The 23625-nt window shown below is 39.4% G+C and overlaps 1 protein-coding gene across 2 annotated transcripts in view; it reads left to right on the plus strand.

The window, feature by feature from the left end:
* The first annotated feature begins 6115 nt into the window (after positions 1–6115).
* LOC107574478 (cadherin-4-like) overlaps positions 6116–23625 on the plus strand; it is a 28252-nt gene continuing 10742 nt past the window's right edge. For both annotated transcript variants that reach the window (XM_016260915.1, XM_016260916.1), the window contains exons 1-3: positions 6116–6208; positions 15319–15433; positions 16449–16696. In XM_016260915.1, the coding sequence (XP_016116401.1) occupies positions 6158–6208; positions 15319–15433; positions 16449–16696 (414 nt within the window). In that variant the 5' untranslated portion in view covers positions 6116–6157. The remainder of the gene's footprint in view (positions 6209–15318; positions 15434–16448; positions 16697–23625) is intronic.

Below are 23625 nucleotides of genomic sequence, written 5' to 3' on the forward strand. Positions count from 1 at the left end.
AATAATAATTCATTTAAAATTTTTAATAATTTTGAAGTGATGCGGATATGAATATAAACAATGTTCTCTTGTCTAAAACTGTTTTCATCCTTAATGAAGACACTGACTGTATTGTGCTAAGCACAAAACAACATCTTCCAGATTACAATGTCTGTTAGAATATCACTAGGGTCTCACAGAAATGTATGGCTGTACAGTATGTGTCAGATATAAAATATATTAAAGGGGTCATATGATGCGATTTAAATTTTTCCTTTCTCTTTGGAGTGTTACAAGCTTAAAGCATAAAGAAGATCTGTAAAGTTGCAAAGACTAAAGTCTCAAATCCAAAGAGATATTCTTTATAAAAGTTAAGAGTCAACCACTCCTACCTAAAACGGCTCGTTCTAACATGCCCCCACATGTTTATGTCACGATGTGGGAAGATTTGCATAGCGCCGCCCAAATGTTCACGCAAAAAAAAGAAGGCGTAACTTTAATTCTTGCTGTTGCCGCCGCTGCCATGTTGTAGAGTCGCTGTGTGTTTTGTTGTGAAAGCGAAACTACTTTGTTTGGCCTTCCAAAAGAGGACACAACTAGAAATCAGTGGTTGAGTTGTATATACAACACTGTTCCGGAACAGTTCAACCCAAATATTCAGATGGGTGCTATGCATTTTATGGAGGATGAGGACAGTTTCCTGAACCAGTAGCCTACAATGCATCTGTGGCACAAAGGCTGTTTCTATAAAGTTGGCCAGTTCCAACTTTGCAAGGACAGTCTTGCGCTTCTGACTCACAGCCTGTAAGTATTTTTTTTATATTTAAATAATTTGCCACTTATGATTCAAACGCTTTTGAGCAGTGTAGAGTAGGCTTGTTGTTTCTCCGATCACAAATGCAGACATGGTTTTATGTTTACGCAGCGCGATATGCAACGCAACGCGTAAAAAGACAGTATAAGTCATTATAATCAGTAATTATGTCCCCACTGGATGCAACAAATGCCTGTCACAATTCACACACACGAGGAGCACATGAACAAAGGAGCGAGGAGACAAGGAGTAAAGTAACTCAAAAGGGTTTATTCAACAAAGGCTGGGGATCACAGGACTCGACACATCAGGATGATGTTCAACGACTGACAAAGGACAAGAACTAGAACACACTTTAAATACATAGAAACTGATGAGGGGAAGACAAGGGAAACCTGGAACTCATAAGACAATCAACATAGGAAACACCTGGGAATTAATTTAAAACATGAGACAGAGAAAATGGATGACGGAGCACATAGGGAGCAAAGACTCACACAAAACCTGGCCAAGTGTCTGACAATGCCTCATTTGTAATGGGTTTTATTGGTTTTGTCTCATCCTGCTGGGAGACGGCATCACATTATGGTAAGGGGCGTAACATTTCCGTCACACGCTTGAGGTATTCGTACAATCACAACGCACTGGATAGCTTGCCAATCAGAGCACAGCTCGCTTTTTTAGAACGATGAGCTTTGTAAAAATCGATGGGTTTAAGAAAGGCGGGGCATAGAGGAGAAACAATAATGTACATTATATGGAAATAATGTGTTTTTTTAACCTTAAATCGCATAAACACATTGCATTATACCAAATACACAAAATAATGTTATTTTAGCAACGTCATATGACCCCTTTAAATAACTTAAATTACTTGTGAAATCAATGTCAACCCCTCACTTATTACTTGAGCATTACCTTGTCAGCCCACAGGAACCACTAGTGATCTGGACCATTATCTTAAAGTGAAAAACACATTAGCCCCTCATTAACTACTCAAGTGTTACCTTGTCAACCCACCTGAGTATTAATGACGGGTTAAGTTGTTTAACTTGTTAATGTGTTTTTCATTTTAAAATGATGGCCCTACAGGCTGACAAGGTGATGCTTGAGTAATTACTGAAGAGTCAACATGTTTTTCACTTTAAAATAATGGTTCAGGTCACTAGTAGTTACTTGGGGCTGACAAGGTAATGCTCGAGTATTAGTGAGCAGTTAAGTTGTTTACATTTTTAACATGTCTTTCATTATAAAATAATGATCCAGATCACTAGTAGTTCCTGCGGGCTGACAAGGTAATGTTAGTTACCCTGTGTATTTATACCCCTGTGTTTCAGTCTTTAATTGCCAGTCATTGTTGTACTTTATGTAAACTGTTGCATGTTAGAAAGGGTTTTTTTCTCTAATATTTAATATTAGTCTAATATTTTTAAATATGCTGTTATTTGTAAATGCTACTGCTGTTTATATTTTGATATACAATTTTATCTTTACTGAAGCTTTAGTAGTAAAGTTTACTACTATCCTCAAAGGGATTATTTGATTACAGACTGGGGCTCTGTAGTGATTGCTACTGACTGTATACTGTAACCATTAGATTTGTCTTTGTAGAATGAGTGTAGCCAACTATCTAATATGTTCTTCTTTGAGGACAAGCTTTTGGGCGAATCCGGCATTGAACTTATGTAGATTGAGGAAGCTGTCCTCTGTAAAATGTGCAGCACAGATATCTGTATTTGGATTATAATTGTCAGGAACCTAATTAAAAATAAATTTTAGCATCCCAAGGAAGGCTGAAAAAAGAGGCCCTGCTATCGGGTGAAAATAACAGTGTTTCGATTGCATGGCAACAACACCGTACTATACAACATATATTCCTCTTCTCTAAAGCAGCCCAATGTGACCCCACCCCCTTTGTTGCATGCTCCCGGAGGCAGGATTTATGTAAATATCAGGGTTTGTGATGTCACTAACCCAGGAAGTAGCTTGTTGTAGTCCCAACCAGCCGTTTGTTGTAGGCCTTACAAAGCAAATTCTGTAAAAGACCATTTCTCCCTTTGCATTGCACTTTGAGCATAACTTTGCAGATGTTGTTTATGATCAAACAGCCACATTACACACTAACTAAAGTAAAAAGATGAAATCATAATCAATGACCCCTTTTAAGATATTATAGACCTCCTTGGTTCCAGTCAAGTCATAGAATAAAGTGTACATAAATACTGATATACTGTACTGTGCATTCACTGACAAATACATGCATTTTCAGTTTTGAGTTTCTTTTTTCTTTTTTTATCCTGACACCACTCACACGTAAAGCAAGAAAAAAATCCACTAAAGGGGTCATATGATGCGATTTAAATTTTTCCTTTCTCTTTGGAGTGTTACAAGCTTAAAGCATAAAGAAGATCTGTAAAGTTGCAAAGACTAAAGTCTCAAATCCAAAGAGATATTCTTTATAAAAGTTAAGAGTCAACCACTTCTACCTAAAACGGCTTAAAACTTCTAACACGCCCCCACATATCTACGTCACGTTGTGGGAAGATCTGCATAACGCCGCCCAAATGTTCACTCAAAGAAAGAAGGCGTAACTTTTATTCATGCTGTAGTGTTGTTGTTGCCGCTGCCGCCATGTCGTGAAGATTTGTTGTGAAAGCGAAACTACTTTGTTTGGCCTTCCAAAAGAGGACACAACTAGAAATCAGTGGTTGAGTTGTATATACAACACTGTTCCGGAACAGTTCAACCCAAATATTCAGATGGGTGCTATGCATTTTATGGAGGATGAGGACAGTTTCCTGAACCAGTAGCCTACAATGCATCTGTGGCACAAAGGCTGTTTCTATAAAGTTGGCCAGTTCCAACTTTGCAAGGACAGTCTTGCGCTTCTGACTCACAGCCTGTAAGTATTTTTTTTATATTTAAATAATTTGCCACTTATGATTCAAACGCTTTTGAGCAGTGTAGAGTAGGCTTGTTGTTTCTCCGATCACAAATGCAGACATGGTTTTATGTTTACGCAGCGCGATATGCAACGCAACGCGTAAAAAGACAGTATAAGTCATTATAATCAGTAATTATGTCCCCACTGGATGCAACAAATGCCTGTCACAATTCACACACACGAGGAGCACATGAACAAAGGAGCGAGGAGACAAGGAGTAAAGTAACTCAAAAGGGTTTATTCAACAAAGGCTGGGGATCACAGGACTCGACACATCAGGATGATGTTCAACGACTGACAAAGGACAAGAACTAGAACACACTTTAAATACATAGAAACTGATGAGGGGAAGACAAGGGAAACCTGGAACTCATAAGACAATCAACATAGGAAACACCTGGGAATTAATTTAAAACATGAGACAGAGAAAATGGATGACGGAGCACATAGGGAGCAAAGACTCACACAAAACCTGGCCAAGTGTCTGACAATGCCTCATTTGTAATGGGTTTTATTGGTTTTGTCTCATCCTGCTGGGAGACGGCATCACATTATGGTAAGGGGCGTAACATTTCCGTCACACGCTTGAGGTATTCGTACAATCACAACGCACTGGATAGCTTGCCAATCAGAGCACAGCTCGCTTTTTTAGAACGATGAGCTTTGTAAAAATCGATGGGTTTAAGAAAGGCGGGGCATAGAGGAGAAACAATAATGTACATTATATGGAAATAATGTGTTTTTTTAACCTTAAATCGCATAAACACATTGCATTATACCAAATACACAAAATAATGTTATTTTAGCAACGTCATATGACCCCTTTAAATAACTTAAATTACTTGTGAAATCAATGTCAACCCCTCACTTATTACTTGAGCATTACCTTGTCAGCCCACAGGAACCACTAGTGATCTGGACCATTATCTTAAAGTGAAAAACACATTAGCCCCTCATTAACTACTCAAGTGTTACCTTGTCAACCCACCTGAGTATTAATGACGGGTTAAGTTGTTTAACTTGTTAATGTGTTTTTCATTTTAAAATGATGGCCCTACAGGCTGACAAGGTGATGCTTGAGTAATTACTGAAGAGTCAACATGTTTTTCACTTTAAAATAATGGTTCAGGTCACTAGTAGTTACTTGGGGCTGACAAGGTAATGCTCGAGTATTAGTGAGCAGTTAAGTTGTTTACATTTTTAACATGTCTTTCATTATAAAATAATGATCCAGATCACTAGTAGTTCCTGCGGGCTGACAAGGTAATGTTAGTTACCCTGTGTATTTATACCCCTGTGTTTCAGTCTTTAATTGCCAGTCATTGTTGTACTTTATGTAAACTGTTGCATGTTAGAAAGGGTTTTTTTCTCTAATATTTAATATTAGTCTAATATTTTTAAATATGCTGTTATTTGTAAATGCTACTGCTGTTTATATTTTGATATACAATTTTATCTTTACTGAAGCTTTAGTAGTAAAGTTTACTACTATCCTCAAAGGGATTATTTGATTACAGACTGGGGCTCTGTAGTGATTGCTACTGACTGTATACTGTAACCATTAGATTTGTCTTTGTAGAATGAGTGTAGCCAACTATCTAATATGTTCTTCTTTGAGGACAAGCTTTTGGGCGAATCCGGCATTGAACTTATGTAGATTGAGGAAGCTGTCCTCTGTAAAATGTGCAGCACAGATATCTGTATTTGGATTATAATTGTCAGGAACCTAATTAAAAATAAATTTTAGCATCCCAAGGAAGGCTGAAAAAAGAGGCCCTGCTATCGGGTGAAAATAACAGTGTTTCGATTGCATGGCAACAACACCGTACTATACAACATATATTCCTCTTCTCTAAAGCAGCCCAATGTGACCCCACCCCCTTTGTTGCATGCTCCCGGAGGCAGGATTTATGTAAATATCAGGGTTTGTGATGTCACTAACCCAGGAAGTAGCTTGTTGTAGTCCCAACCAGCCGTTTGTTGTAGGCCTTACAAAGCAAATTCTGTAAAAGACCATTTCTCCCTTTGCATTGCACTTTGAGCATAACTTTGCAGATGTTGTTTATGATCAAACAGCCACATTACACACTAACTAAAGTAAAAAGATGAAATCATAATCAATGACCCCTTTTAAGATATTATAGACCTCCTTGGTTCCAGTCAAGTCATAGAATAAAGTGTACATAAATACTGATATACTGTACTGTGCATTCACTGACAAATACATGCATTTTCAGTTTTGAGTTTCTTTTTTCTTTTTTTATCCTGACACCACTCACACGTAAAGCAAGAAAAAAATCCACTTGGCCGCAAACTCCGCCTCCCATCCCCCACCCTACAGAAACCACATTTAAAGAACTTGACATTCTCAAAAGTAAGGAAGTACTATCTGAAGGACCTTTCCAAACATTTTGCTTCAAATGAAAACAATGAAGACTTTGAGATTGGGAGTTATTGTTTTCCTTTGTAAGGTAGGATTTTATCCCTCATACCAGGACACATTCCAAAACCTTTGGATATCTCATAGTTTTATCATGTTTGGAGAATATATTTTTACTGCAACATTGTTTGAAGGTTCCTTAAATAACCGTATTTATTTGTATTATTTGTTAAACTTACATTCTAAAAAGATAATGAATGTTTGTTAAAGAAAAACAACAACAACAAAAATCATTATAAACACAGAACTGTTTAGTGTTTTGCAAAACTTTCTTTATATACTGAATGTAAAGAAGGATTAATGTTTACTACTGACCTCTTTTTTGAGATGATTTACAGCAGAATTAAAATTAGTTTGCATCATTGACACAGTTTTTCCTGTTTCCTAACACAAAGATGTTTTCAGAATCAGAATCAGAATGAGCTTTATTGCCAGGTATGTTTACACATACGAGGAATTTGTTTTCGTGACAGAAGCTTCCACAGTGTAACAGAATGACAGTGACAGAACAAAAAACACAGATAATAAAAATAAAAATAGAACAAGTAAATAAGGATTAAAAATATATAAATTGACAATTGTGTGTGCAGGTATATTACAATAGACAGTTTTTTTTGTATGTACAGGTACTGTATATTATGTGCAAATTTGAGGTGTAGGCTGAGTATGAGTGTTAGATAAATAAGTGTATGAGTGAATAAATAGTGTGTGTTCCACGGTTATTGTCAAGTGTTCATGAGATGGATGGCCTGAGGGAAGAAACTGTTCCTGTGTCTGGTCATTCTGGTGCTCAGTGCTCTGTAGCGTCGACCAGATGGCAACAGTTCAAAGAGGGAGTGTGCTGGATGTGAGGGGTCCAGAGTGATTATGCCAGCCCTTTTGCTCACTCTGGATAACTACAGTTCTTGGAGAGAAGGGATGGTTCTACCAATGATTCGCTCAGCAGTCCGGACTACCCTCTGTAGTCTTCTGAGGTCAGATTTGGTAGCTGAGCTGAACCAGACAGTTATAGAAGTGCAGAGTACAGATTCAATGATGGCGGAGTAGAACTGTTTCAGCAGCTCCTGTGGCAGGGTGAACTTCCTCAGCTGGGGGAGGGAGTACAACCTCTGCTGGGCCTTTTTAACAATGGAGTCTATGTGAGTGTCCCACTTCAGGTCCTGAGAGATTGTGGTGCCCAGGAATCTGAATGACTCCACTGCAGTCACAGTGCTGTCCATGTTGGTGAGTGGGGGGAGTGCAGAGGGGTTTCTCCTGAAGTCCACGGTCATCTCCACAGTTTTGAGCGTGTTGAGCTCCAGGTTGTTGAGACTGCACCAGACAGCCAGCTGCTCGACCTCCTGTCTGTAAGCAGACTCGTCACCATCCTGAATGAGGCCGATGAGTGTGGTGTCGTCTGCAAACTTCAGGAGTTTGACAGAGGGGTCTTTAGAGGTGCAGTCGTTGGTGTACAGGGAGAAGAGCAGTGGAGAGAGAACACAACCCTGAGGAGCACCAGTGCTGATCGTACGGGTGCTGGATGTGTATTTTCCCAGCCTCACTAGCTGCTGTCTGTCTGTCAGGAAGCTGTTGATCCACTGACAGACGGAGGTGGGCACGGAGAGCTGAGATAGTTTGGGCAGGAGGAGGTTTGGGATGATAGTGTTAAAGGCTGAGCTGAAGTCCACGACACTATCGGTATTGTATAAAGTGCTATATAAATAAAGGTGACTTGAATTATATTTTCCAAAATCTATGAACTCTTTTGTAATTCATTCATAAAATGATGGCCAATTTTGTGCATTTCTGCATAATTATATTGAAATAAACTGTATAGAAAATCTCTGCAGAAGAAGCTAAGACAAGACAAAAGATTAAACCAGACTAAAAACAGGACACCTGGGTAGACTCTCGGCTGAAAGGGCAATTTTTGTTACATGGTCCATGTTTACATTACAGTACAAAATTCTACTTACCATGTTTTACAAGTGCTATCCATTTCTGAATACTACGGTCACTTTTTCAAAACTCTTCACACAGTAAGCACAACAGCTGTACAGTACCCCCTCCTCCACAGGCGGCTCCCGACGCACGCTGCCGACGTCGAGGGCAGCAGTGGCTCCTGGGTGCAGATCTGTCAGGGTGGAGATGGTGGAGGTCTGTGAGCAAGGATGGGTTGAGTATGTCGTCTCTGGGTACCTAGGACCGTTCCTCCGGGCCGTAACCCTCCCAGTCGACCAGATATTCGAGGCGGCCTCCTCGACACTAGGAGTCCAACATGGTTTTGACCCAATAGAAGGTGTCCTCTCCAGCGATCTCGGGAGGAGGAGGTAAGGTCGTCAGGTCCTGGGGAAGAAGGAGTGACAGGATTAATGTAAGGCTTTAACAAGGAAACATGGAATGATGGTGCGATAGAATGAGTGGGAGGTAAGTCCAGTTGGTACGAGACGTTGTTTATCTGCCTCCTGATGATGAACGGACCATTAAAGCGGGGACTCAGCTTACGACTGGGCAGCCGGAGGCGGATGTCCCATGTGGACAGCCAGACCTTGTCTTCCGGATTGTAAGGTGGAGCTGGTAGGCGACAGGCATCCACTTGGGTCTTAAACCTCCGGACTGCCTGTTGAAGATGGACGTGTGCAGAGTCCCAAACCCTCTCGCTCTCTCTGAACCTTAAGTCTACCACTGGTACTTCTGATGGCTCTCCGGACCCTCTCTGGAAGGGGGTGAGGACAATGGAGTGCTGACGGTGGGAATTCTGTGCGTACTCAGCCCAGGGTAGAAATCGGCAACAGTCGTGCTGATTCTGATGGCAGTAACTGCACAGGTATCTCCCAATGTCTTGGATTTTCCGCTCAGTCTGGCCATTTGATTGAGGGTGGTATCCAGAGGTTAAACTGACGGAAACTCCTAGGAGCCGGAAGAAGGCTTGCCAGACTCGAGAGATGAATTTCGGTCAACGGTCGGAGATGATGTCCTCGGGGACACCAAAGTTCCTGAACACACGATGAAACAGTAATTCAGCTAAGTAATTTCCATGGCGGTAGGTAATCCGGGTAGAGGAATGAGCCTACAAGCCTTGGAGAACTGATCAACTGCCTCCAGGATGCAGGTATTGGAGTTGGACTCCAGCAGGTAGGTGACGAAGTCAACCCTGAGGTGGGACCAGGGTTGATGAGGAATGCGTAGTGGTATTAGCTGACCATGTGGTAGATGACGGGGTGTTTTTGAAATGGCACAGATTGAGCAACTTCCGACAAACTGGGAGACTTCACGCGCCATGTTAGGCAACCAGTACTTGTTCTGGAGGAGCGAGAGGGTTTGCTGGCTGCCTGGATGTCCAGAGCCCAGAGACGAATGGAGCGAGTCCAGAAGGGTAAGGCAGAGAGAGGACGGTACGTAGGATTTCACCTCCTGGTGGAGCTGGTTTAGTGAGTGTGGCTTGCTGGATGTCCTCGTCGACGGACCAGAGAATGGAACTCACTATTGAGGCCAGAGCGAGAATGGTTTTTGGAGAGGAGGATTCCTGTGGGAGTTGGTGAATCTGAGACAAGGCGTCAGCTCGGGTGTTGTGTGTCCGGGCCGGTAGGTGACAGTGAAGTTGAAGCGTGTGAAGAATAAGGCCCACCGGGCTTGTCTTGGGTTCAACCGTTTGGCATTCTTGAGTTATTCCAAGTTGCGATGATTGGTGATGACTTGAAATGGATGAAGGGCTCCCTCCAGCCATTGTCTCCATTCTTCTAGGGCAAGTTTGATGGCCAACAACTCACTATTCCCGATATCATAATGTTGCTCCGCCGAGGACAGCTAACGGGAGAAATACACACAGGGATGCAGCTTGAGATACTCTCCGGAGTATTGGGACAGAACCGCTGCCACTCCCATGGTGGAGGCATCCACCTTAACGAGGAAAGGTTTCTTGGGGTCAGGGTGAGAGCGGTGCAGAAGGCTTCCTTCAGCTGGTCAATGCTGGCTAGGGCTGCTGGTGTCCAGGACAGAGACTTGGGCTTATTTTGAAGTAAGGAGTTGAGTGTAGCTATCAGGGTGCTGAAAGATTGGATGAACCGGCGATAAAATTTGGCAAATCTGAGTAAGTGTTGCAGTTCATTCACAGAGGAGGGTAAGGGCCATTGCTTGATAGCTTGAACCTTCTTATAGTCCATTTGGATGCCTTGAGGGGTGATGACATACCCAAGCAACTGGATGGTGGTAACTGGACTCAACTGGACTCGCACTTCCCCAACTTGAGGTAAAGGTGGTATTGCTTCAGCTTCCGAAAGACCTGCTCTACGTGGTGGCGTTGTTCGGTCAGGTTCCGGGAGTAGATGAGGATGTCGTCTATGTAGACAATAACGAACTGATGGAGGAACTCCTGAAACACTTCATTCATGAAACCCTGGAAGATGGAAGGTGAGTTGACCAGCCCATATGGAATAACCAAGTACTTATAGTGGCCAGTTGGGGTGATGAAGGCTGTTTTTCATTCATCTCCAGGGCATATCCGAATGAGGTTGTAAGCGCTTTGCAGGTCCAGTTTGGAGAAGGTACAAGCTCCACTGAGTTCCTGAAGGGCAGCCGGAACCAGAGGCAAAGGATAGGGGTACTTTACTGTTTGAAAGTTTAGGGTCTTGCCCACGAAGAAGAAGCTAGACACAGCTGGTTGGACAGTACTCACCGCTGGGCGGGTGGACGGATCGGGCAGTTGTTGAGGAGATTACCGCTCGCGCCACAATAAAGACAGAGTCCCACGTTTATTCTCCTGTCACGCTCTGCTCGCCTGGGGTGGTAGTTGTCAACCTGCATGGGTTCTGGTGCTGGAGTCGGATGTGCAGATGAAGGTGGTGGAGAGAGTGGCTGATGCTCTGTGCAGGCAGTGACACGCTGGGAAATACGGATGGCCTTCTGAACAAAGCTTTTGAGACCCACTCTGTCGTCATAGATCGCCATCTGGAGGTGAACGCTGGGATTTAATCCTTGTCAGAAGGCAGTAAGTAGTGCTGTTTCGTTTTCCAACCCCTAGAGGCCGCAAGAGTGCGGAACTGAACGGCATACTCCCAGACTGTGCTCCTTCCCTGGCGTAGGCGAAAGAGCTGGTCATGGACAGATAGATTTGAGGTGATTTGGCCAAAGACTTAAAGTGGGCAGTAAAGGCTAGAGAGTGAATGACTGGGCTATCTGCATTCCAGAGAGATTTCACCCATTGCAGCGCTCGTCCGGACAGGAGTGTGATTATGAACTACCTTTGAGCGATCGGTGGGAAAGGCTTGCGGCTGCATCTTGAAGTAGAGGGAGTACTGCAACAAAAAAGCCACTATAATCCACCGCCTCACCGGAGAAGAGAGCAGGCTGGGCCATGGGACTGGCGGAGGCAGATGTAGAGGTGGTGAGCAGGTTGAGAGCTGAGTTGAGTGCTTGAACAAAGTTCTCGAGAGTGAGCGTAGATTGAGTATGCGGATCCATGGCAGCTAGTGTAGTTGGTCTGGTCTTCTGTCACAACACAGAAGGAAGCCACGAGGCAAGAGGCAAACAGGTAAGTTTCAAGGATTTATTCAGGAATGGCGACTGTGAAGCCGGACCAGAAAGTTTGAAAAAGTTTTAAAAGTTTTAAAAAGTTTGAAGTTTGATGGTTTTCAGTCTGAAATAGTTTGAAGTTTAAAGTAGTTTTAAAAGCTTAACGTTTGAATGTTTTGAAGGCAATACAGTCTGTCAGAGATAGATAGATGCTATGTGGTTGCTAAGGTACCCAGGTCGGTTGCCAGGGTGTTGCTATGCAGTTGCTAGGGTGCCCGGGGTGTTTGCTAAGGTGTTGCTATGCGGTTGCGAGGGTACTCTGGGTAGTTGCTAAGGTGCTGCTATGTGGTTGCTAAGGTACCCAGGTCGGTTGCTAGGGTGTTGCTATGCGGTTGCTAGGATGCTCCGGGTGGTTGCTTGGGTGTTGCTATGGGGTTGCTAGGGTACCACCCCCATCTCTCTATGACACTATGATCCAAAGATATCCATTTGGGCCTTTTATAATGGCAGCCCATGGGATCAGTTGCTAGGGTGGTCTAAATGGTTGCTAGGCAGCTTCATAATGATCCTGAGAGTCTGATTGGTTGCCTGAGTAAAATGAGCCCACCCCCATGTCTCTATGACATTGTGATGCAGAGTTATGTTCAATGACAAATTCCTATGTAAATTACCATAGTAGGAAAAACGTGTGCTCAGATGCTGTTTCATGGGCCATCCCTCACCATAGTATGTCTATGGGGCAACTTTGGGGTGTTCTTGTGCTCCAGGGGTACAACTTATACCCCACTGCGGGGTATGTTCTCGCACAGTTTGCCGGCCTCTTCAAATGTGGTGATTCACATGTTTCTGTGAAATTCTCGCTCTGAGCTACGACTCGTCAAAGTTGGTCGCAATGTTAAGTCTATGGGATTTTTCACCCAATTTTTTGCCCACTGTGCGAACATCGTATGCCCGATCACTTATTAAAGTCATAGCACACCTCTCCTCAATAATCTGCATGATTTGATACCTCTTTCGTTGGTCTGTGACAAACGGTGCGGGACGAGTTACGTGCCAACGTTTGTATGGAAGGAAGAAGAAGAAGTCAGTGAGATAATAATAGGGATGCTTCGCCTTTGGCAAGCACCACTAATAAGTATGTGAGATAATAATAGTGATGCTTCACCTTTGGCAAGCACCACTAATAAGCCAACAGCATAGTAATAGTGATGCTTTGCCTTTGGCAAGCACCACTAATAAGTATGCAAGATAATAATAGTGATGCTTTGCTTCGCAAGCACCACTAATAAGTATGTGAGATAATAACAGTGATGCTTCGCCTTTGGCAAGCACCACTAATAATAATAATAATAAGTATGCAAGATGGTAATAGTGATGCTTTGCTTCGCAAGCACCACTAATAATAATAAGCATGGGCATGGAGCATAGTAATAGTGATGCTTCGCCGTTGGCAAGCACCACTAATAAGTATGTGAGATAATAATAGTGATGCTTCGCCTTTGGCAAGCACCACTAATAAGTATGCAAGATAATAATAGTGATACTTTGCTTCGCAAGCACCACTAACATGTATGTGAGATAATAACAGTGATGCTTCGCCTTTGGCAAGCACCACTAATAATAATAATAATAAGTATGCAAGATAGTAATAGTTAATAAATAATAGCTTCGCAATCACCACCACTAATAATAAGCATGGAGCATAGTAATAGTGATGCTTCGCCGTTGGCAAGCACCACTAAGAAGTCTAAATAGCATTTCAGTAAGCTGGTTTTCTCAAGCCAACTTAATAAGGTCAGGCACAAAAATAACTGTGTCCACGCCTTTTCAGTGCTAATTCGTCACTGTGCGTCTTCAGTAAAGCCTGACAGTACTATTTTAATGCCAAAGGACGGTTTGTGCTGGCGCAAGCTGTTAGTAAAAGTGGCCAATAGAATTATGGTGTTTGTGTCTGAGTGAGACAACAATTCATGTAATTTGAAAGATGCAGTCACTGGATGCATTTTGTCTCAAAATAATGGAAAATGATCCACAGTTTAGCCCATATAGACTCAGGGCAGGGCTGCCAACTCTCATGCATTCAGCGTGAGACTCACACAATTGACACTGTTCTCACACTCTCACGCCACACGTCCATTTTCTCATGCAGTGAAAACCCTCAGACAAAAACAAAAGCACCCTCAGTTGAAACTGTAATAATAGGATATTAGCAAAGCAGATTTGGTAAACGCCAGTGCTTTGGCGCACAATTTGTGTTTGTGCTCTTGAAAGCATCAAACATTTCTTTTTACAACGTGTTTTGCAGCGTTGAGCAATGCAGCCAATCACAGACATATCTACTGATTTCTTGAACACCTCTGTTTGGCCATTATGTTCAAGTTGGTCAGAATTTACTCGCCACACAAAACATCAGATTTTTTCCTGCAAGCTTGAGAATCCTCTCATTGTAAGTGATGCATAGACATGATGCAAATAAGAGATCTATTGTACAAACCTGATTCCAAAAAAGTTGGGACACTGTACAAATTGTGAATAAAAACAGAATGCAATGATGTGGAAGTTTCAAATTTCAATATTTTATTCAGAATACAACATAGATGACATATCAAATGTATAAACTGAGAAAATGTATCATTTTAAGGGAAAAATAACATCTTGACTTCTGAGAGACACTGCCACTCTGAGAGGCTCTTTTTATACCATATCATGTTGCCAATTGACCTAATAAGTTGCAAATTGGTCCTCCAGCTGTTCCTTATATGTACATTTAACTTTTCCGGCCTCTTATTGCTACCTGTCCCAACTTTTTTGGAATGTGTAGCTCTCATGAAATCCAAAATGAGCCAATATTTGGCATGACATTTCAAAATGTCTCACTTTCAACATTTGATATGTTATCAATATTCTATTGTGAATAAAATATAAGTTTATGAGATTTGTAAATTATTCCATTCCTTTTTTACTCACAATTTGTACAGTGCCCCAACTTTTTTGGAATTGGGTTTGTACATTGTAGAAAACCTCATTGATTATAACAGAACACTGAGATTGCAATTAAACTTATGTCAGTGACAGCTTTTTAGTGATTATATGGAAGTTCTATTTGCTTGCACTATTTGGTAGACTACATAATACAAATGTGAGATTTCACAAATTGCAATGACTGACCTAGTAACTAGAAATGGACGGGGAAAAATATACTTTGAATACAGATGTGAATTATGCAATGTCGATGACTAATAGATTAATAGAAAAATATTTGAATTTTGGTATCAAATTATTTTTTAAATGCAATTGCAATTATTTGTAAAAAAAATATTTCACTGTATGTTGCTATTCTTGTTGTGTTGAAAACTTATAAGTTTTGCAGCACAGCAAAAGTTATTTTACATAATTTTATGATAAAAACACAGCACCATTCATCATGACATTAACTGGTAACAACTAAGCATGTCCAGATGTCAGACAAGACTCTATATATAACCCCAACCAAGCCCCCATCCCATCCACTGTGGGTATTTTCACTCCAAGTTGAACTCAAATGTTGGCAGCCATGTAGACCCTTGTGCCAGAAGTGATTAATAAATCAAAATACCTTACAATTCAAGTGTATATATGTTAATGAATGATATTTATTGTATTTCAAATTAGGCATTTTTGTGTGGATTTGCGGAGGAGTCTCCATGCACACCTGGCTTAGAGTCGGAGTTGCTGGTTTTTAAAGTGCACAGAGATCACCTTTACAAGGGGAAAACACTAGGAAGAGGTAAGCTATATTCAAATATCTCTAGCAAATTAATGTTGAGAGCTTTTGTTTAAATATTTTTTAGTATTTGGCTGATTAATCTCTCTACACAATGCAATCAGATATCTACATACACCAATTCTTCTATTTAAATTTTTTTTAACTAATTATTACATTCAATCAAATTGTATACATGCACTGTATCTGCTAAATTTGCTGTCATCATTGTTCAATTGTCTCACTCAAGTGTAAGTGTTGTAGCTCATAAATAAGTGTTATTTAATGATATATGCCACTGATGCTGCGTCAATAACTTGTGCTATGCAAACATCCTCCAGGTGTTATTAAGCCTGTTCATTGATTGGCTATCACCAGTTCATTGGCTAATGGTGCTAGAGCCAACCTCTGAGGCATTACGTCACCCATATATCCAAAAGGACATAACATCGGTCCTCTGATGTTTCATATTCATGAAGCAATTTAACTGCCCCATGTCTTGTTAGAATCTCCAGCAACCCACAGCGAGAGTTATCTTTCCACATAACTTTGAGCCACAACTGAAAGACATTTGTGGTTGAACCTCAGATATCCTGGAGAAAGATGTCCTATCTGCTGGATCCTTCTTTTGCTCAGTCTGGGTTTTTCAGATACATGGTGAATGATTTAATTTGTAAGTTTCCCTGGTGGGCTCGAGAGCTCCTGTGAATCAATCCCACTCCAGCTCTCAGCAGCTTCCTTGAAAAGAGCAGAGAAGTAGTGTAACTCTGGCATACTGCTTTGTTATGGTTATGAATTCCTTTTTTAGAAATTCAAGGAGGCACAGATGCATCCTTTTAAGCCACCATTGATGTGCTACTTTGGAGGGTGGTGCTAGTGCAATCAGCTAATGAATTGGTGTGATTCTTCATGTGCTTCAGGGTCTTCCCATTGCATCAGCTACTGACACAGTGTATCTTTCCCCACCCAGGGAACCAAGGTTACATACATAATACGATGTTTTGTTTTACCAATTGATTCCCTTTCTGATTTCTGACAGTACATTTTAATACATGCGATGGAAAAACCAGAATACTCTTTCAGTCTGTTGACAAGCGGTTTGATGTGAACATGAATGGGACTGTTACACTGAAGAGACCACTGAATCTTCATGAGGCTTACGAGGTGTTTTCAGTGCATGCTTGGGACGCCAATGGCAAGAAGCACACTGTATCTATCAGAGTTGAATTTGTCCAACATCTTAATGGGCATCACAAGGATACAGTCATGAACATCTCCTCTCCACAGGTACCAATCATTTCCTTCAAGAAACTGCTGTGCAATACAATACAAGCCTGCTGGACATTTCCGTTTTTTTAATGTATTAATTTATTATGGTACTTTAAATGGACACATTTAGTTATCAATTTCTATACATGTTTAGGGCCCACCTGATTTGGCAAAAAAATATTGGCAAAAGTTCCAGTGCATATTAATGTTTGAGCTCTGGAGAGCATCAAATGTTTCTATTTAAAACACGTTTTTTCAGCATTGAGCAAAGTGAATAAAAGTTTTATAAGCCCAATAAAACAGCAGAATTTTTGTTCAATTCTGAGTTCTACACAAGACAAACAAAGTGTAGACACAATGTAAATAAGAGATAAACTGATAGTTCCAGTCTCTGATTCTGATTGGTTAAGCTGCATTTGAAGCCATTGTAAATTCCTCTACAAACATAAACCTTTGACCTCATTACATCAGTATTTCATGTGCCATCTGTGCTTTGCACGTATCATGTATTATGTATTTCAGCCTAAGCCTAACCACAGTAACAGAAGAGACATAAAATGAAAGAAATAGAAATAAAATGGTGCAGAAGTCACTGAAGCTAGATGTGATACAGCTGTGGTACAGTCTTTTTAACTAGCTAGCTACCAACCCTCACACAGTGTTTTTTTTTTTCAAACAAATATATAAGAAATTCACACAAGAAAGTTAGGCATTATTAAATTTAAAAAATCACATTAGGTTGCAATAGAAAGTTATTACAAACTCTAAGTGAGTTTTGAGCATAAACATTACAGGCCAGTTGTTCAACAGTAATCCGATCAGATTCCAGAAATGGGCTGTTCAAAAGAAAAAATGGATTCTGAAATTGGATTAGATCACAAAATCTAATCTTGGTTTTGATCTGGATCAAAGGGTCATTTTGTGGTATTTAAAACTTTTTAGATAGGAATACCTTTGATCCAAAAAAAACAAACAAAACAAGATTATACTGATCCCAGAAAAAACTTGGATTTCAGGAACAAACGTGTAATAAAACTTTAAAACTGGTCCAAAAATATAAAATTTGTAACGTAATATATCCCCAAAGAGCTGTCAATATCAAACAAATACAGTATATGTAATTTTAAGTGTTTTTAGGAGTCCACCAAAGGTGGAGCAATCAAAATTACAATCAAAATGATTTTTTTCCCTATGATTCTCTGAGTCAAGTCAAACATATATCTAGGATTTTTTTTTTGTCATCTGTAAAATTATTCCACCATTATAAACTTTTTTTATAAACCTACTTTTTCTAACTCCTCCTAGACCATTTGTCCAATTAATTCCAAATGTTTTATGCATTTAGAGCATCTGTGAAAAAAATATCAAAAGAATTTGGATTCATCAAATGGTTTCGAAAATATAGTTTAATAAGTGTATGGAGCCATGGCTACAAAATGAACAGGCTTATATCTTCTAAACAGTTTGACTAATTAAAATTATTTTGATAACTTTTTGTCATTAGTGTATAGATGATGCATGCACAATTTTGTGTGAATCAGTCAAGTGGTTTTAGAGGAGATCAAAATATATATTTTTGCCAACTCAAAATGGCAGACGGACCACAACACGTTATACTAATGTTGTCTGCTAGAGGGAACCACAGGATATGTATATTGGTATATTGTTGTCTTCCTTTACATTTAAATTTACCAAATGATGTCTGTGGTTCACATAGACAATATCAGATATTAGATAACTGGGTAACACTTTACAATAAGGGTACATGAATAATCATGTACTAATCCCTAAATTAATACTTAATTTATCAAATACTAATGATTATTAAAGTTATTAACTAATCATGAATTAATGAAGAGCTATCCTTAACTACAACTGGAGTCATATGGATTCACGCATGAATAACGGCAGCCTTAATTACATGTTAGTACATGTTTGATAGTTAATGCATTAATTAACATTTGTGGCTAAACTAAATCAAACAGCCTCTTCAAGAAAATAATTTAATATCATAATTTGAGCTTTTGACATCTTCAGCTTTATGATTGTCCTTGTCTGTTTTGTATTGTTCTCTTTCCCTTTAAACTCACCCTGCTGTGACTTATAAACAGCGAAATAAAAATAAAATCTCAAAATCCACAAACAACATTTGTAGAACAATCCTGAAAAAATGCCCGGAAACAGTTCACTCTTAATTATAACATAATTAATTATGATTGGGCCCCCTCAAGTAATGTCATGTCAAAATAATGTATTAACAAGCCATGAGTTAATGTTAGTGTATGGGTAATTAATAAGGAGTTAATTATTGTGGGCCCTCTCAAGTAAAGTCATGAAAAAATAATGTATTAACAAGCCATGAGTTAATGTTAGTGTATGGGTAATTAATAAGGAGTTAATTATTGTGGGCCCTCTCAAGTAAAGTCATGAAAAAATAATGTATTAACAAGCCATGAGTTAATGTTAGTGTATGGGTAATTAATAAGGAGTTAATTATTGTGGGCCCTCTCAAGTAAAGTCATGAAAAAATAATGTATTAACAAGCCATGAGTTAATGTTAGTGTATGGGTAGTTAATAATGATTTAGTTATGATGGGCCCCTCAAAGTAAACTCATGTTGACACAATGATGCATTAACAAATCATCAAATAAAAACCATTAAACATGCTGTGAGAGTCATCTTTATTCCTTTACACCACCAGTACAACAAACAACGATAAAGGTTATTTATAGTCCTTTTATTATTTATTTACATCATATATGGACTCAAAAGAAAGTCCAAACATACCTGTAAATACACCTACAGAAGCTAATGCTAACCGAAGCATGCACAATTAAACAACAAAATAATACCATTAATTACTGTACATAACTTCCAATAAAACACAGATGCAAACATGCATTTAATTATTAATTCGGTTTACAAAAGCAGCCAACATTTATTAGATTAAAATGCCAGCAAATCGCGAGCACCTAGAGTGCGACACTAATAAGTGTTCCACCAGAAACAAACCCTAAATACTGACGTTATGACTAAACTTAAACGAATAATATAAAATATTAAAGGGGTCATATGATGCAATTTCAAGTTTTCCTTTCTCTTTGGAGTGTTATAAGCTGTTCGTGCATAGATAAGATTCCTAAAGTTGCAAAGACTAAAGTCTCAAATCCAAAGAGATATTCTTTTTAAAAGTTAAGACTCGCCGACGCCCTCCTAAAACGTTTAGTTTAAACACGCCACCACATGTCTACGTCACGATGTGGGAAGATTTGCATAACACCGCCCAAATGTTCACGCAAAGAAAGAAGGCGTAACTTTGATTCTCGCTGTAGTATTGTTGCTGCCGCTGCTGCCATGTCGTGGAGACACTGTGTGTTTCATTGTGAAAGCGAAACTACTTTGTTTGGCCTTCTAAAAGAAGACAGAACTAGAAATCAGTGTTTAAGTTGTATTTACAACACTGTTCCAGAACAGTTCAACCCAAATATTCAGATGTGTGCAGCACATTTTACTGAGGACTGTTTTCTGAACCTGGGAGAGTACAAGGCCGTCTGTGCACAAAGGCTGTTTCTATAAAGTGGGGCAATTCCAACTTTGCAAGGACAAAATGTGCCGAAAAGTCCTACAAGACGGTAATAATTTGATTAATTTGACATGTGTTTACATGTCTATACTGCACTTCAGTAATGCGACTAAAATAGGAATACTCCACATGTCTTAATTCGATTTCTGTTTACTTCGAATATGACTTTAGCTGGATTAAGGTAAACAAAAATATCTGTTTACATGGTGGATTCTTATCAGAGTATTGTTTTAATCGTATTAAAATCGGATTATTGTTGTCCATGTAAACGTACTCATAGTGTCATGAGTTTACTTTGAGGGGCCCATCATAACTAACGCATTATTAATTACCCATACACTAACATCAACTCATGGTTTGTTAATGCATTATTTTGTCATGACTTTACTTGAGAGGGCCCCACAATAATTAACTCGTTATTAACTACCCATACACCAACATTAACTCATGGCTTGTTAATGCATTATTTTGACATGACTTTACTTGAAGGGGCCCAATCATAATGAATTCACTGTTAACTACCTGTCACGTTTCTGTTGTGTCTTGCTTTGCTCCCCGTGACCTAGTTTTCTTGTGTTCCCTTCAGTGTTAATTTCGTCAATGAAGATGAAAAATATTCATTAATGAAAATTTTTTTCTGTGACTAAGACGAGAGGTTGACGAGCTAAAACTAATATCTGATGATAAAAACTATGACGAAATTTATGCCGCGTCTTAGTTAACAAGACGAGATGGGACTATAATGTTATTTGAGGACTACTGGACATTCAAAATACATCCTATAGGCTACTGTCTTGTCCTTCAAAATGTGCGTCCCTGTCATTGGATTGCAATCGGATAAGGGGCATTTGCATATCTAGTCTCAGTATGGCAGCCGCAGTGGATGGATAGGCTACCAAAATACGAACTAGCGATCTGAAACAATGGCCATTGCATTGCAGGGGTAGGGATAAAGTGAAGCGCGGCATAGGCGGAATCGCGCATGCTCCTCTTCTTCGGTTCTCATATACAGTGCACGATCAGTTCTCAGTGCTCAAATACACACACAGCAGTCCAAATATCTATCTTGTAGAGTATCTCACATAAATACAGTCGGTTATAGATTAAGTAAACGTAAACAGGTGGGTGAAAACTGAACATGTGTCAGTATTACATGCATGTCTTCCATCTTGAAGGGACAGCGCTCCATTTTTATAAGTTGCTCCCTTTTCACTACTGTTAAATGGATCGTTCACCTAAAAATGAAAATTGTCATCATTTATTCAAGTTTTTCCAAATTCAATCCTTGATTTAAATCTTCTCATAAACTTAACTGATTTGGTCTAAAGAGAGACGACTTAATGACTAATTTTTATGAAGACTACATATAAAATAGCTACCAAAATAAATGTTGGTAACTGCAGTTTGACTAAAAGTAATGACTAAAAGTTGACAAAAATGCACTGACTTTTCGTTGACTAAAACTAGACTAAAACTATGAAAGAGTCAAATGACTAAAATGTGACTAAGACTATTAAGCATTTTCTTCTCAAGATAAAGACTAAAGCCCTATTCGCACGGGATTAGTATTATCTGGTGACCTCCAGTCATTTGTAATAATTGCTGAGGTTGTCTGTGCTCTTAATCCCGTGCGAATCGGCCATGTCTGTAATTTGTAAAGTAAAAATTCCCCCGCAAAAGACCTACCATATTTCGCCGAACACCGAGGTCCTGTGCTGATATTAGTCCCGTGCGAATCGGCATCTCTGTGATTTGGCCTGCATTTGGCAGGTTGTATATCATTTTTCGAGGTTTTTGTTTCCTGTACGCTTTTTTATCCATCTTTCGCGAAGAATGGAGCTGTAAATATTTCCCCAAATGCTCACACAAAAGCATCTTACCTAAATAGAAGCTCAACGCTGCGCTTGTACTGTGCATTGTTTCTATGATCGGGTCCTTCAAAATCACATTATGATTTATATCGTTAGCACAAAATACAGCTACCCGGTTAGCCTGCTGTCTTATACACCAAAGTTGCACATACCCTGTTTATTCAGATCAATCTGTAATGTTATCAAATAAGTGTTAAATGTCCAGATATTAAATTTAATAACAACAATTATGTAATGTGTTCTGTTGTTATTAGTAGTAGTAGGCTATCACATTCAAAATAACTTTTGATCAGGCATTAAAAACAGCGATCACCACCTAAGGGAGATTTCGAACACACACAGCGGAGAGATTTCAGCATGGAGGATGAAAACCACACTCAACTTCAAAGCAGTCCACGCATGTGTGATGATTTGCAAATGCAGATTCAACGATCCATAAATACATGTAACATCATTCATAAATGTGTGATGGAAATTAATTCAAGAACTTGATATATACATATTTGTGTAAACATTTTAAATTTATTTTGTGTTTTGAATTTACGAATCGGATTTTGTAAATGTAAATTGTGCTGTGCATTTATGAATTTTGTTTGGCAAATGTATTCTTTTTTAGGCTGATCTGGCTCCATATAATTATAATACCAATTTATCAACTCCCTGGTAAGAATATAAATAAATGAGGAATTTACAATGAATGTAACATTCTATATTTGTAATTTAAAAATGTTTAAACATTTGAACATTTATAACATTTCATAAAAATGAAATGTGGCCATCAAAATATTTTTATATCATTTCTCATCCTGAAGAAAACACTGATTATACAAGTAAAATGGCTTACCTTAAGGAAATGAAGTTGTGCACACTGTTTATTTGTTTTAATATTGTCAAATGTGCCACACACCTAAGTTTAGCATTAAAAAAGGCTGCACTGAAATAATACATAATTGTATAAGGTTGTGCAGGTGCAGGCAATGAGAAAGGCAATGACTCAGGAACAGAGTTTGATGGGTTTTTATTCAGGTAAAAAAAATACCCTGAGGTGAGAACAGAGAACAGTGCAGATTAGGCGGCGACATAACTGGGGCATTACCCATAGGTATGGTGGCTTGCAGGCAGAACACCCTGCTCACATTCATAGACATGAGAGTGCATGGCAAGACAAACAAACCCAAAAACTCACACTCACATTAAGTTAGTTACACCAACCACATGGTCATACATGGCAGGATTGTTCTGAACCTATCATCCTAATAAAGGAACCACCACACATGATATACAGATTTTACTTTGGGGATTTTATATATCTTATTAACTTGTATTTTCATCCACCCAGGGAATTGACTTGAAGATGAAACAAGGGTAGACATTTCAGTAAGACAATGATCCCAAACACAGCCAAGGAAACTCTCAATTGGTTTCAGAGAAAGAAAATAAAGCTGATAGAATGGCCCAGCCAATCACCTGACTTGAATCCAATAGAAAATAA

The sequence above is a fragment of the Sinocyclocheilus grahami genome, unplaced genomic scaffold (genome assembly GCF_001515645.1).
Source record: "Sinocyclocheilus grahami isolate Dianchi unplaced genomic scaffold, SAMN03320097.WGS_v1.1 scaffold2246.1, whole genome shotgun sequence".
Taxonomy (NCBI): Eukaryota; Metazoa; Chordata; class Actinopteri; order Cypriniformes; family Cyprinidae; genus Sinocyclocheilus; species Sinocyclocheilus grahami.